At 44.7% G+C, this 15,242-nt stretch overlaps 1 protein-coding gene across 1 annotated transcript; it reads left to right on the top strand.

Annotated features, from left to right (window-relative positions):
• The first annotated feature begins 2,413 nt into the window (after nucleotides 1–2,413).
• Nucleotides 2,414–14,865, top strand: DACT2 (dishevelled binding antagonist of beta catenin 2). Its single transcript, XM_062489157.1, is given in 4 exon segments — nucleotides 2,414–2,980; nucleotides 8,807–8,939; nucleotides 10,317–10,604; nucleotides 13,070–14,865. Coding segments are annotated over 4 exon segments (2,784 nt in total).
• The last annotated feature ends 377 nt before the right edge of the window (nucleotides 14,866–15,242 follow it).

The raw sequence follows: 15,242 nt of genomic DNA on the forward strand, positions 1-15,242 counted from the left end.
TATTGAAACTTTACAAAGTATCAATATTGAACATTCTTCTGCGTAGGTAATTAAGAATAGCAGAAATGCTCTAAACCCCTGCTATGAAACTTTCACTTTTACAACTACCCTTCCTCCACATAATCATGTGGTTTTAAATCTGGGGGCGATTCACACCTTTTATTCTTTCCCCCAGAAATCAGATAACACAAGGTATTTGTTGAACATTTTGAAAAGATTAAGTGAAATAATAAGGGTTCTATGGAAGCAAATAATTAGTGTAACAGAGGGAATAATAAGGAAGCTGATTAGAATAAAGATACTGCTGTGATATAGCCCATTCGGGATTTAATGTATGAAAAGATAAAAAAGATGAAAGAAGAGGAAGAACAAAGAGCAAGGAATAACAGCTCCTTGCAAGGGAAAGAAAGGGAAAAAAAGAAAAAGGTATGACCTTATAATATCTAATTCTCCTAGAAGGTATATACTAAATGGTAGTTGTGTTGGTGACTCGTTTTTGGTCATGTCAGAACACGGTTTGAATAGAATAAGGAACTGTGATGTATGTCTGTTTTTACAAGTGCCAAGCCAAGTGATTTACAAAAATGCTTCACTCCTCATACCTGCAATGGCATTTTGTGAGATTCTTGCCACGTGCGGCACAGTGATGGTTGTTTGGTTCTTTGCCCCCCTCCATGTGAGAGGTGGCAGAATTTCATGCTGTCTTTTGTCAGCACCTTCAAGAGTATCTCAGTGTTGAACTCAGTTTTTCTTTAAGTCTTGTAGATGAATAGTTCAGTCATCATGGCACTGAAGCATAGTTCTGCACAGGTGAGCCCCATGAGATAAATGGGTAAGGAAAAAAAGCAAAGGTATTCATTAAAGTGAAAAAAAAACCAAAATCAAAACAACAACAGCAACAAAAAAAATTACTAAAGTGATGTCATATCAGTCATACCATATACACACTTTAACTAAGCACTGTATGATCACCAGGCATTCTTGTTCCATCTGCAGCTGGAGACATTTGTGAATATTCCTATGCAATTTATCATAGTAGGACCTCTTGGGACCCCTTCTGACGTAGCCCAACTTTGCAAGGCAAATATTGTTCTCAAATATTCAAGCTACAGGAAAACTGTTGAAAGTGACATGATGAAAGCAAGGCTTGGGTCTTACTGAGACTATCAAATGTGTTGCACAGGACTGTAAACAAACATATGAATAATTTGCCCCTCTGCCCTCAGCAGGAGGTAGATTTGGCATTGCTCTAGTACTTGTAACACTCCTAAGGTTAGAGATTGGTACAGGAGAAGATAAGCTAGCTGCAATCTCAGTGTTGGACAGAGTCACCCACACGTGGTGTTGAGAAGACTACTTGGCGAACAGACGACAGGACAACTGTCATCAACCACTCACCCAATTCCTATCCCAGCACAAAGACAAGTAGTACTCAAATTAGAGTGTGGTAGCTTTTAAAGACATGCCACAGATTGAACAGAGGAAAACCACGGACAGATGGGCTTTGCATGTGATCTCTGCTTCATGGAGAGAAGTCTGACATTAAGTCATCGTTCCTGACATTACACCATTCCTGACATTAAGTCAGCCAAGAGTGTGGTACACAACGATATTAGGATATGTAGATGCTTCCTATTTCTGTGTAGGCAGCAGAAAAAATATGTCTCCTGTAGCATAGTCTCTACTGTGTCCATCAGACTCTTGCTATCAGAGCTTCTTGTACCCTTCTGCATCACTATGGATTATGCATTCTGGCTTTGCTGCCTGCTAACCAGCTACCTCTGAAGAAGCTGCAGCTGCCTGCCTTGAGAGCTTTAAATGCTGGGATTTCTTGGCAGCAACAGCATCACAGTCTTGAATTTCCATGGCTAACTGCTTCCATGTCCCATTCAAAGCACATCCTGAGCCCTTCAAATGACTTTCGGGGAAAATGAATATCACCTTGACCTCACAAGACAGGACTCTGCCCTTCTTTCAAAGTGAGAATCAACAATTCAGTGCAAGACAGGGAACTTGTGCAGTGAGATCCCAGCTGGGTCGGTTTCTGGAGAGCGAGATGAGGAGTGCCAGTGCTGCGCCTGTACCTGGCAGGAGGCACCACCAGCCAGGAGGAGAAGGGATAGAGTCACAAGCCCCACGTTCTTGCGAGGGAAGCGTTGTTGTACCCGCGAGTTTTCTTCGCACCATATCCTTGCGTCACTTTAATTTGCACGCGGCAGCAGCAGGACGACCGGCTCGGTTCCGGTCTCCGCAGCATCCCCGGGGCTCGCTCCCGGCCGGAACGGGCGCTCCCACCCCGGCGCTCTGTGCCGGTCCGACCCTGTCCCTGCCGGGAGAGGGCGGGCACCCCATCCCTCTCGGCTGCTTGGGAGGAGGAGGCGAGGGCAGCCCCCGGGCAGAGGCAGGGATAGGGATGGGGCAGGCAGGAGCCGTCCCCCCGCGGGGCGGAGGGAGCGCTGGGTACTGGCTCCTCGCCCCGCGTATCCAGCCCAGAGGTGGCCCCGGCGCTGCTTGGAGCCGCAGCCTCTTCCCTTCGCTCCCGCCCTCCCTCTCTCCCTCCCCCGTCCCCACCTCTCCTCCAAAACCGTAGGAGCTGCTACGATTCCGCTTCAGTCTCTCCGGTGCCAGCGGCGGAACGGGTCGAGGGGAGCTCAGCGCAGGCACGGCCCGGGGCGGGAGCAGCCCCGCATCCTCCTCGCCGCCCCCCTGCCATGGCCGGTGTCGCGGCCCAGCGCTGACGATGCTGCTGGGCGCCCCGCGGCCGGGCGGCTGGGATCGCGGCCGGGTGGGCGAGAGGCTGCAGGCGGCTCTCGCCGGCCTCCAGGAGCTCCAGGTGCTTCGGGAGAAGCAGCGGGAGCTGGTGCGGGCCGCCCTGGCCATGCCGCAGCGGCCGGCGGCGGGCGGAGAGCAGCAGCCCCTGTCCGCCCACAGCAAGGAGCACCGTCTGGAAGCAACCCTCTCCGCCCTAAAGGAGCAGCTGGTAAGGGACGGCACAGGACGGGACGCGCCGCTGCCCCGCTCCGTGAGTCCGGCCGCGGTGCCGAGCGCGGACGGACGGACGGACGGCAGCGCCCCTGGGCTGTCAGACACACGGCTCCCCTTCGGGAGCCTCTGCCGCACCGAGGGCAGGCGGGCGGGCAGGGCGCTGCAGCCGCGGCCCCTGCGCTGCTCCCGCCCCGCCGGCCGCGGTTCCCCCGCGGGCAGGGGCGAGCGGCCGGGCCGGGGGCGGTCGGGGCGAGCCCCGCCACAGCCGCTCTATGGGGCGGGCGCTGCCGCGGCCCCGGCGGGGCTCACCTGGGCGGCCCGGAGCGGGCAGTGCTGGTGGCGGGCACGGTGCCAGCGGGAGAGCTGGCGAGAAGTTGTTAACCCGGCACCGCTCATTCATCGCAGCCGAGGAGTAGGCGATGATTAACTAAAGTAATACAGCGCTCAGCTCTCAATGGCAGCAGCCGTTTGCATAGGAGATCAAGAGACGTGCGGGGTGAGATACACCTGCATAAGCGCTCGGGGGTTTGGGTGGGTGTGTGCGCGCACACCGCTGCGCCTCCAGCTGTGAGCGCGCACCGGTGTGTGCCCGCGCCGCTGGGCGCCCGTGGGAGTCGATCTGCAAGGAAACGCTTGGTGGGACGGGAGTACTTTGTTCTTTCCACGGATTGTGTGATCAAAAGGGAAGAATCATTGAATGCCAGACCTTGTATTTGAGGTGCTACACTGGCCACTTACACAGGGTTGTTTTTTTTTTTTTATTTTTGAAACTAAAAAACAATTCTGAATTGTAGCTGAAACGAGTTTCATTGGTGACACAATAATCAAAGGGCAAAGGGCTTTAATCTCTAGTATAGGCAATTACACACTTCAGTAAACTCAGGCTTAATTCAGAATCCTTTTCCTCGCTGTGGAAAGCAAATAGTAGCCATCAGTTCTCCATCAGATGTGAAAACAGTGTGATTATTCGCTCCCCACAGGCAACTTTCTCAGGCAGCATCTCAGGATAAAATGGGCTTTAACCTTCAGGGACTTCCATACCACTGTGTGAAAACAGACCAGTGGGCATATCTTGATTAAATTAAGAAAATACAAGACAAGTGGACAGCCAGCTGCTTTATTAAACATAATTGATATGTAACGGTTTTACTTTTTTTTTTAATAATTAAACAAAAGAATTGAAGACATCTATTGCCTGTTTGAGGCCAGTAGGATAACAGAATCACACAATGAGCTCTGATCATAGTAACTGTACCTTTTTCCATGTCAGCTGTTTTGCTGTAATTATACATTTTTCAAATAAAATATTAAAATAGAATATTAATTTGTCAGGATTTTACTTGCACCTTACAAGGCTTTCCAAGAACGTGGGAGAAACTCGCCATTAAAATGGCAGGGAAAAAAGGCCTTTAATTGTTGCCCTTTAGAAATGCAGGAGTTAAGTGGACTCAAGAATAACTCTTCACTCCTCCAGAGAGGGATGGATTTCGCCAGTAGGTGCCAGTGCAATTATAGGAAACATGTCTCTTGGGATGCCTGGGAGGGAAGTGTTCATAAAGCTTGAGTAGAATGACTCAGAACTACGTATATCCAGGGACAGGTTCTTCAGCAAAAATACATTTGTGAAAAGGCTTAAAGTAGTAATACAGAGCTCTTCTGATTGACCTGTGGCTGCTGGAGGTTTCTCAGACTGTGCTATTCAGGCCCCTGGTACCTTCATTGGTATTTTCCCCCTGCAAATTGCAAATGTATATCTGAGTAGAGGTGTATACCTCAAATCTCCTTAATAGCAAAGTAAACCAGTTTAAAACAAGCTTTTAACAGTCCCTTTAGAAGTAGTTCACAGATCTAGGATCTCAGTGACCACAGGCTGAAAAGTTTCCTTGTGACTCATGAGCAGTGTATTGCACTTAAAACCCATGAACGTTCTGTTTATGATTGCAGGACATGAAATTAAAGCTGAAAACAACAGAAAGTGCAAAGCACAGCATTACTCTTCAACAACTGTTGTTGTTGGCCCATGGATGGTACGGTATGGATTGCTGTTCTATAAACTTTCAGATTGAGAAACCTATTAACAGTGTAAATGTAACTTTGCCTTGCAGTGCACCTTGCTCCAGATTTCAAGGAGGACTGTAGCCCTGACCTTTAGCATGGTTGCAGTTTAATTCATAGAAAGTTTGGTACTCACAACGTAAAATGAGAAAGCTGTGTCAGCTGAAAGTGGCTCAAGGTATCTTAGCCATGGAAACAAGGCAGATAAAAAGTCAAGCCAGGCTTCTCCTATAAGGTTAGGGTGAGAAAGAGGAGAGCACAGGTAGAAACCTTAAGGACTCAAGTCTGACTAGTGGGAATAATAGAGCAGAACTATCAAATGTTGCAGGCACCACGTGTGGATGCCATTCCAGAATCTCAGTCTCTTCCCCAGTAACATTTACCAGAGACAGTGATCAACTGGCCTTCTAGCACTCTACCCCATCTGCTACCTCTAACATTCATGGCTGTTTTTGCCCTAACCAGTGGCTCTTTTTGGTGGCTGAGGTCTTTTCTGGCACCTGCAAATTACTACAGGACAGGCAGGGTCAATTCTGTAGCAGAAGAGCAGCAGAGTTAAGTGGTCAGAAATCCTGAAGGTGCTAAACTTCTCTCAGCCAAACTGTATTGTGGTGACAAACTCTTAGCCAAGCTGTATTATGGTGACAAAGAGGGAAAATAAGAGATGCAAATTCAGGCTAATGTAAAGAAAGAAATCTATGATTGCTGTCAGTGTAGGTGGATATCGAAGGCTGTGACATCCAGTATTTTCTCAGCTCTTTCCTCAGAGGACATATTTATAAACCTTATTTTATTTGACTTGCATCTGATGGTTTTGTTTTGCAAGCTTTCTGGTGGTTTATGATGTTATAAAAATGTGAGAAGGGGCACATTATACTGAAGAGAAAAAAAACAAACAGTTGGTACCCAGCATTTTACACAGATTTCCAACCTCACCCCCTGCTTCATATATTTTTAAATAGAAAAAAAAAATCTTTTAAACCAGGGATTTTTATGTATTTTTTTAAATAACAAAATTTTGTCAGCTGAGAGAAGGAGGTCCTTAGGGAAAGAATTTACCTTCCTGTATTACATGTGTCTGGGATAGATGATGATAATTTCCCTCTGAAACTGGCTGCTTTGCACCATCAATTACAAAAAGATCCATAGGTGACTAATTTCTAGATGGGCGAAACTAGAAAAGAATGCCATGTTTTGTGCTTTCCAGAATGAAGTCAGATTAATAGAATTATAGGATCCTAATCTACAACCAAGAAGTGTCAACAGCCTCCCCGTTTGACTGAAGAGATTAATAGTTGAGAAGAACAGTCAAGTAGGACCAGTGGGTTTTGGTGCCTTGATTTGGGGTGCCTGCTGGTGTTGTTGTTAAGGAACCTTCCTTTCAGAGAGTGTTCTTCCTTCTGAAAAATAGGTGATAGGATGATACGCAAGATTTGCTTCCCTGGAACTGTAGTCCATTGATAGTACATTTTGACTGGGGGAGTTGGGTCCCACACTGTGCAGTGTCCAGAAGTCTTCACAGGTGCATTGCCCAAAGCAAACAGATGGTTTCACCTGCAGGGTTTTTTTCACATGTAAAATTCATGTTGTGAATAAAGAGTGTGTTTAGGGTTTACTGTTTGGAGTGCTGCCTGGTGTGGGTATTGGAGCAATAACAGCTTGAAACAAACACACCGGAAAAGGCATTCTTATCCAAATGGTTTGAGGAATGCTTCTCTTCCTAGACTGCAGAAGTAGTTAAGTGAAAGATCAAAGCCGGGTCAGTGGCTGGAAACATGAAAACCCATGGTGTGAGGCACCATAAAAGGGTTAAAAACGATGATGTAAATCATGTGTGTTGGCTAAAATGCTGTGAAAGAGCAGATAGAACCTGGAGGTATAATAAATAATGTTTGAATACCTGAGAGCCTTGTGGCCTCTCTGTCATTAATCAGAAACCACAGACTGAGGGATTGGCTGGCAAAACATTAATCATTAAGCAATTAATTCCAGCCATGGAAACAAAACTTTGTGATTTCCTGAGTAGGTGGGACTGAAGAAGGCATGGCATGGTTTTGCTTTTTTACCTTGAAATAAAGAAGTACTGAGGAGGTCATGCATTCATCATTCAGATGGAATAGAAAAATCTCCTTTATTATCCATTTCTTCCCTTCTGTTTTTGTTTATGTGAAACAGGAAAAGGGGAAATCACTATGGATTTTCCTAGGAAGCAGTAATGAGCCTCTTGAGTTTAAACCTTTTTAGATGAGTGACTCTAACAAAAAGGGGCTTTATTTCTTGTGTCTCATATGTTCCTCCAGTCCTCTTTAAAAGCATGCCAAAAATATCTTCTTTTTTCTTCTTCTTCTCAGTAGCATCACTAGCCCCAAGAGTTTTCTTCTGGAACTCAGGGCATCTGTATTTTTTTTCTTACAATTTCTAATAATTTACTGATTACCTTAGGATCTTAGCTTTCTTTTCTTTTAGTATTTATAGCTATGGAAAAACCTATGCAAATGTTAACAGCTGAATAATTTGTACAAAAGGAAGGAGGCAAAAATGTGCACATACTGATCTTGATTTTCTGCACATCATTTAATTTTTAAGATACTTTAATTGGTTCAAGGGATCTAGATTTTTTAATTTTATATATTTAAGGTTGGAAATGCTGCTAGAACTGCCACTTGTGTTTTTAAACATGAAATGTACACATAAAGAAGAATCTTAATAATGTTTTTCTTACAATTACTGAGTGGAAACCCATCCCCTTGAGGGCTTTGAGCACAACTTTGCAACCAACTTCAAGAGACCATCTTTCTGTAAAGTACTGCAGAATGGATGGTGAGGTGTGATATTATTAGAAGCTGCCTGAATAGTGACTGGGCTTTAGATAATTTGCCAGGTGCGGTGTGAGAAGTCTGTGACAGAAACCAACTGTGGTTCTTTGGCTGGTACCTCACGCCCGGCCATCTGCCTTGCCAAGCTGACAGCATAAATACTGGGGGAGCAACTGCAGGAGCTGTTACCTCAGATCAGCCTGCTCAGTGATTGCAGTAGGCAACAGATCTAGTTGCTGTCTTCTAAGGGATTATTCACAAGCTTGAGACACTATTTATTTTTAATACAGTAATTTTCCCACCATATTCAAATGCCACATTCTCCTTCCAGGAAAAGCATGGAGATAACTGGTCACAGGACAAGGAAGGAAAGCTTGCAGTAAAATAGATGTCATAATTCTTGCAGTGTATCCGTTCAACGATAAAGACATGTCATCAAAGCCAAAGGTTTTACTGGAGTGGGTATGCTGCCTGTACTTGGTAGGGCAATAAGATATCTCAACCACAGTGGTTTCCTTTCATCCAGCAGATTTTAGGAGTTCATGCACACAACCCATAACGTCTGTCTCCTCCTCTGCTCAGAGGCAGTGTATGGCAAAGTGTGGTGCAATAAGAATATATTAATTAGTTAAAAGACTTCTGTCCTATTTAGAGGTACAGTTCCTGCCATGGGTGTAACAGAAAAGCCAAAAGTTAAAATAAGTACCTTCAGAGTGAATTTTGAGAACATGTTTAGCTGGGCAGAAGATAATGTATACTAAGAAACAAAATGTTTTGTCCATGTCCATGAGGTCACACTCATTACAGGGAGCCAACTGCAACAGTCCCTAGCTAAGGAAAACACTTTGTGAGAATAGAACCTTGCTGGCACAGGAGGCCTCAATTCATTCATTGCTGCTGAGATTCTAACTGTGATTATTCTTCCTTTCCTCCTTCTTCCCTTGATTTAGTCTCGTTTGAGGAGACAGGACCTTGGCTTGAAAAGCCACCTGGATCAGCTAGACCAACGAATAAGTGAGCTGAAATTGGATGTCAGTAAGACCTCCAGTGAATACTTCGATAGTGACAGCCGGCCCAGCTCAGGTAATGTGCACTTGGCTGTTTATTCCCAGGAGTATGGTGCTAGGAGAGCTGAAGAGTGTCAACTGCTAAGCAAAACTCTCTTGTATTATTTGGTCAGAAACGGTGCCCCGTGGCTGAGGTGGATAATAGTCATCTGGCACAGAGTGGACTCACAGAGCTGCTGGGAATTTTCCTGCAAAGTTGATTTAGTTGGAAAGTGCTCACTCACTCAAGCAGTATTCTTTCTGGATTTTTATTTTTGTAATGAACCTTGTAGCCACACATGGAAGGAGAGGGAGACAGATTTACTTATTGATTACCTTGTGCAGTGTAGAATGACCACTGGTAAAATGGCTAGATTACTTAAAAGAAGTGGAGACCAACATCAATATCAACACTCTGCTTGGATCCAGCAAGGGTTCTGAACCTCACTAGGGCTTTGAAAATCACTATTGCAGTGCTCCTGTCAAATGAATTTATGTAGAAGCAAAACGGCACTATTAAAAGACACTGAAAAAACCTACCCTAACAGAGTAAAGCTCTCATGGACAAAAAGATACTGGGTATCAGGTTTCTGGTCTGATTCACAGAGAGGGCTGTACTGCAGATTTTATAGCTGGGATGTCTGTTAAAACCGGTTCCTGTTATCTAGTCAGAGATAATGAAAGTAGTTCTTTTAAAAAGAATTTTTGCAAAGGCTCAAGTCTTCAGTGAGACAAGGAGATTTTTTTTTTAATACAGCATACAGATTTGCAGCCTGGTACTTCGAGAGCATATAAAAAGTGTGAGTTTCTGTTGTGTGTTTAAGTTCAGGGGTAGTGTGCTTAGGCGCATGCACGTAGTTCAAAAGAAAGTATTCTTTCTCTATTACAGAGAAGAATAATAAAGTTTCCTACCTTGAATTTATACAAAGCCTTTTTTAATGCTTCCACAATTACTGGAAACAATCTCAATACCTGGAGAGAGAAGATATTCTCCATTCTCTGCCCTTAGACATTCCAGCTGTCATAGACTTGGCAGCTCTGATCACAGGGTTGCTTTGCTCTATCCAATCCCTTCATCCAGTACAAGTTACAGTGGTGCCAGAGGTCCCTTACACCTTGCATCATAATCCCCAAGGACATTCTCCAGTGAAGAATTGGGCATGAAGTAGTGCAGCACTTCATCCCATCCCACTCTCAGAACTAAGCAGGCATGTGCATGCCAAGCTGGCTCGGGGCCTGAGTAAATATGCAGAAGCCCAATAAATGTTGGTTGAATTAGAATATACGTCCGCTGATGTTACCTTTATAAATATAGGCTTGTGGCATGTAGCAAATGAAGATTTATTTTATTCTCTGCACTTTCCTTCTGCAGTTGCTATAAATATGAAATATCCTATTTATTTTAACTCTGCAGGATTCTATGACCTGAGTGATGGTGGTTCTTGCTCACTCTCCAATTCTTGCACATCTGTGTACAGTGAGTCCATCTCCTCCTCCCACACCAGTCTCTTACCCAGCTCTCAACACCCTAAAGCAAGGCTCAGTGTGTTTGATTACCGACCCAAGTCTGCAGATGAAACTACTGTGCACGCCACCAGCTTCCAACAGCAGGGAACCTATGTCAGCGATGGATGTTGGATTGGAGCTAGCAGAGATGTTTCTGGGACTCCTGCCAGGTCCAGACCAAGGCCGGTTTCCACAGGTAATTGATTGCAGAACTGGATATTTCATTCAAGAGAAGGGCAGATTCCTGGTTATTACTCTCAGGAACTTGTTTAGCCATATGTAATCAATATATAGTTCTCATTTTCAGTACACAAAATGAGAGTGGTTCAAAACCACAGAGCCTGACCATTTATTGTCCTACTTCCTTTTGTCTCCATTCTCCAGATACTTTTAAACAGTAACAAATATTAGAGTGAATAAATGAAAAATATGTGGATGGAACAACAACAAATATGAAGACCTGTGCTTTTATAAAAGGAAAAATACTCTAGTGTATGAGATAAAATTGTAAAGAATATTGAGATACTTTTTTTAAAATTACCTTCATGTGAAATCAGAAAAGTTTCAGTATTTGAAATGTCTTGTGTGAAAGTGCAGGGATGTATGAAAGATTTCAAGCCAACTCAAAATTCCCTGTTTGTACAAATTAATGTTGACTCACACAAATACTCTTTTTCATAATTTATTATATACAGTTAGGGACAACAAATGTGAAAGGTTAATTGACTATCTAGAAAGCAGTCATAAGTCTAAAAGTGGATCCACCATAAATTTGCATCATACCTTCAACAAAATGTCTATTAATATTCCGAATCTCTTGTTTGCCCTCTGTAAAGTGACATCATATCACTGCTTATGATGGGTTCTTCCATAGCCTCAAAGCAATCTGGTGTTAGTACAATTCTTAGAGTGATCCAGTGAGATGTGTAGCAGTTCCATTATAGAAACAGGGGAGCTATGGGGAACATAATTTCAAGTACTGTGTCACTCTGTGATCATAACTACAGATACTTGACCTGAGCTAACTCACCTCTGGCTTGCTTGGAACAGAAACAAAGACCACCTATTCTATATTTAGGTCTGTAGACACACCTGAAGGAATAGTAGTAATTATAGCATAAAAGCAAAGTCCTCTCAAGGCTTGTCAAAGGCTGGGGATGAAGCTGAACTTAATGGCTTCCACGTCCAGATTGCAGACATTTTGCTTTCTCAGAAACTTTCCTTCCTTGAAATATGTTGCTGAGACTCCAGGGGCTTTATATTTTTTTGATATAGAGAGACACTAGCACAAAAAGGGATAGATGATACTGAGCAGGAGTGTGGAAGAGAGACTGCATACCTCCTTCAGTCCTTCTTCCTGACTACAGCCTATTACTTCCTTCACAATGAGAAGCAAAAGTAGTGGGGTAGTAGTGGTTACAGTCTTGAAGAAACAATTTTTATGAAGTTGAAGAATTCCACACTGCAGGAAGTGAAGCAAGATTTTACTTCAGAAAATCATCATCTGGAGAGAGGAAGAAATTTCTCTTTTCCTCTCCTTAGAGGAAATTGCAAGTACAGACCAATTGTCTTTTCTTTCAGTGGCAAGCAGAAAGCTTGCTGAGATGCTGCAAGCACAGCATGCTTTTGACTCCTTCCTGGTTTCTTCGCAAAAGAGCGCAGCATTGCACACTGCAAACAATTTTCTAAAGGATTTTCATTACGAAATTAGGTTGTCATCCTAACCTTTGCTGTGGTAGGTCTGTGCATAGGTTTCTACCTATGACACTGCAGACCACCCCAAAATTTTGCAGTCTTTTAAAAGCTTCCTGTCACAGGACATGCACAGTCATTATGTGACTATTCACATAGTTTGTGAATTATGTGCTTGAATGTGATGGTTGGATTTTGCGGTAGCATGAAGCACCCAGGAAACTGGTTAGCTGAGGATCTGTTGGCACTGAAGTCTGCGTTGTAGTACAGGGAAATCCAAGCTAACTGTTCCAGTATTCTTGGTCCCAGAGGTAACACAGCATCATAGTGCTCTATTGAATGACATGTCTGGATGGAGCAACCTTTTTTCACACAAGAATACAGGAAGAACTCTCTGTGCACAGGAGATGCTTCTTGGAGGAGGGTGCTGCAGTCAAGAGTAAATTACAGCACCCTTGAGAGTACTCCAAAATAGAAGACATAGGAATAGGTGTCTATAAATGTCATCTTCAAGAGCTACACTTCTCACTTGCCTGAGTAGTTAGCCTTAGATTTCTTTTCTCTGTGACAATAAAGATTCTTCCTATCATTCTTCTGTGGCTTCTCTGTTAAGAAATAAAAATAATCCCTTGTTTTTGTCTAGTTGGGTTCCTGCTGGTCTGTGGCATTTTAGAACTTTTTTCTTTATGCGCAGATTTACTTTCATCCAAGTAGCACAGTTTAAATTCCTTGCAAAGGTAAGAGTTTTATTATTGGCATTAAAAGGCATTTTAAATTCTGTTATGCTTAGGTGATAAAAGCTTTAAAGTAATTCCTTGACCTTGGAAGACTGAAATTACTTTCTTTATCCATGCTACTGATTTTAGTAAAAGCTATCACATCTCTCTGATTTAGCACTTCTAGCATGAACCAGTTTGAATGTAATTGTCTGTGATTTAATTAGGTTGTTTATTTTCATCCACCATATAGGTGACTTGGAAAGACTCACTCCAGCGGACGCAAGATTTCAGAAAGAACTGGATCCCAAATCCATGTTGCCTCTGTGCCATAATGGAGACATGCACTTGTTCAGCATGGACCCCAAATTCCAGAATGACTTGGTCTCCAAGAATGGCATTGATGTGTATCCTTACCCAAGCCCCCTCCATGCAGTAGCTTTACAAAGTCCCCTTTTCTCCCTGGTGGGAACATCCCCAGAATCAGACTTCCAAGCTCCTCCCAGCAAACCTATGCCTGGTATGACAGGTCCCAGCTTGATCAAGACTAGGCCAACCACTGAGGTCAAGCCAGGAGGTTACATCAATAAATTACTGCAGCTGACAAGATGCAAAGGGAGCACTCGGGCTGAGGCCACTGAATGGGTTTCTCCAAAGACCCAGCCAGCCACAGTGCAGCAGAGGCTCATTATAACTCCCAGCACCGGTGGAGTGAAAATTAACAGCAGCAGTAGCCATCTGGAAAAACAGACAAGTTCTCTGGAGAGTAACAAAGCTGAAGGGAAGCTGTCAAGAGAGGTGCCAGAGGGCGAATGTGCCAAGCAGCAGGAGACCATAAGCTGTATGAATGAAGAGCAGCCATCCACTCAGCCTGACATAGAGCCATCAGCTGTGAATAGTTGTTATCCTGCCAAGTCAGCAGCAAGGGGCTCTCTGGCAGATGCAACAGAGAGCAGTGTGGAGCGCAGTTTGTCCTGCTCACAGCTGTGTCAAGAAGACTCTAGCCCAGACACCTGGAATGCTAGAGCTGTCCCACCCAAAAAACTGCCCATCAAAAGGTGTGGCAATGCCAAACTGGCTTACGCTGGGGGTCATGAACAAGTGGCACGAGCTGAGTTTGTTCACGCTCAGTTTGTCCCTGCAGAATCCCATCAAGTCCGGGTAAAGTTTGCCAGCTCCAAAACAAAGGCAGCGAAGATAAAGAGAAGGAACAGTGAAAAAGTAGTTCGGCCTGGGAAGCAAGCCTTCTGCATGGAGAAGGTGAGAGGGTCTCATGGGGCCACCAAGCTGCCTGCTGAGTGGAATCAGCTCCAAAGACCACAAGGAATGAAGAGCCTCGTGCGGAGACCTTCATATTCTGGTGACATGGCTGGCAGATCATGCTCAGAGTCGAGTCTGTTCCCAGTGCAGGTCAGGCTCCCCACTGTGCCATCCAGGCCAGAGCTCTACGGAGCCTCTGCCAAAGCACTGTATTCCCTCGATGCAGCTTGTGTAGACACAGCCAACAGGAAGAAGCAGCGCAAGTGGCAGTCCACAGTGGAGATCTCTGCCAAGGCCCACCAGGCCAGCCTGTCTCACGACTTTGGCCCGGGAGCACCACGGCAGCCGGCAAGGAGAGCTGGCGTCCCGCGCACTGCCAGCGTGAGGGCTCGCTCCAAGGGTCAGCGCCACGGCGATTATGCCAAAAGCGAGTCAGACCACTCGGAGTACTCCGCGGAGTGCGCTTCCCTCTTCCACTCCACCATCGCAGAGACCAGCGAAGGAGAGGTCAGTGATTTCACAGCCAACCGATTTGGGGACAGTGAGTCCAGTGAAAGTGACTCGGATGGCAGCAGCAACAGCAGCAGCCTTACTCTTGACTATGATGAGGGGGATGAAAGTGAGCTGATTTGGCCTGAAGGTTCAGTCAGGCAATCCGTGACTGTCCAGTCCTCCTCCAAGGCTCTTCCTCCAGTGCCCAAAATCTGTCGCATCAAAGCTTCAAAGGCACTAAAGAAGAAGATAAGGAGGTTCCAGCCTGCCTCTCTGAAGGTCATGACCATGGTTTAAGGAAGAGCAAGCATCTGTTTCTTACAGTGAGACATCCTGCTGGCTCTCATTTGCAAAATAAGAGGACTCCTGCAGAGAAAAGGACTTTCTTAAAGGAGCTATGAATAATCCCTGAGTCTACACAAGGGATCTCATTTGTTAATGCCTGGACATAAATGTCGCTGTATCTAATTCCGTCTTTTGCCATTTATTCTGTAAATATGAATCTCTGTGTACATTATGTAATGACATTTTTAATTATCCAGAAGGGTCACCATGAAATGAAAATGAAAACCACTTCACCATGATGTGAAAATGATAACAACCTCTGTTAGATTTTCCAGGCAGGCCCTTGGTGGTCTTTTAACCATGTGCATCCACAGAATCAGTCCAGACAC

Source organism: Cinclus cinclus, chromosome 3 (genome assembly GCF_963662255.1).
Source record: "Cinclus cinclus chromosome 3, bCinCin1.1, whole genome shotgun sequence".
NCBI lineage: Eukaryota > Metazoa > Chordata > Aves > Passeriformes > Cinclidae > Cinclus > Cinclus cinclus.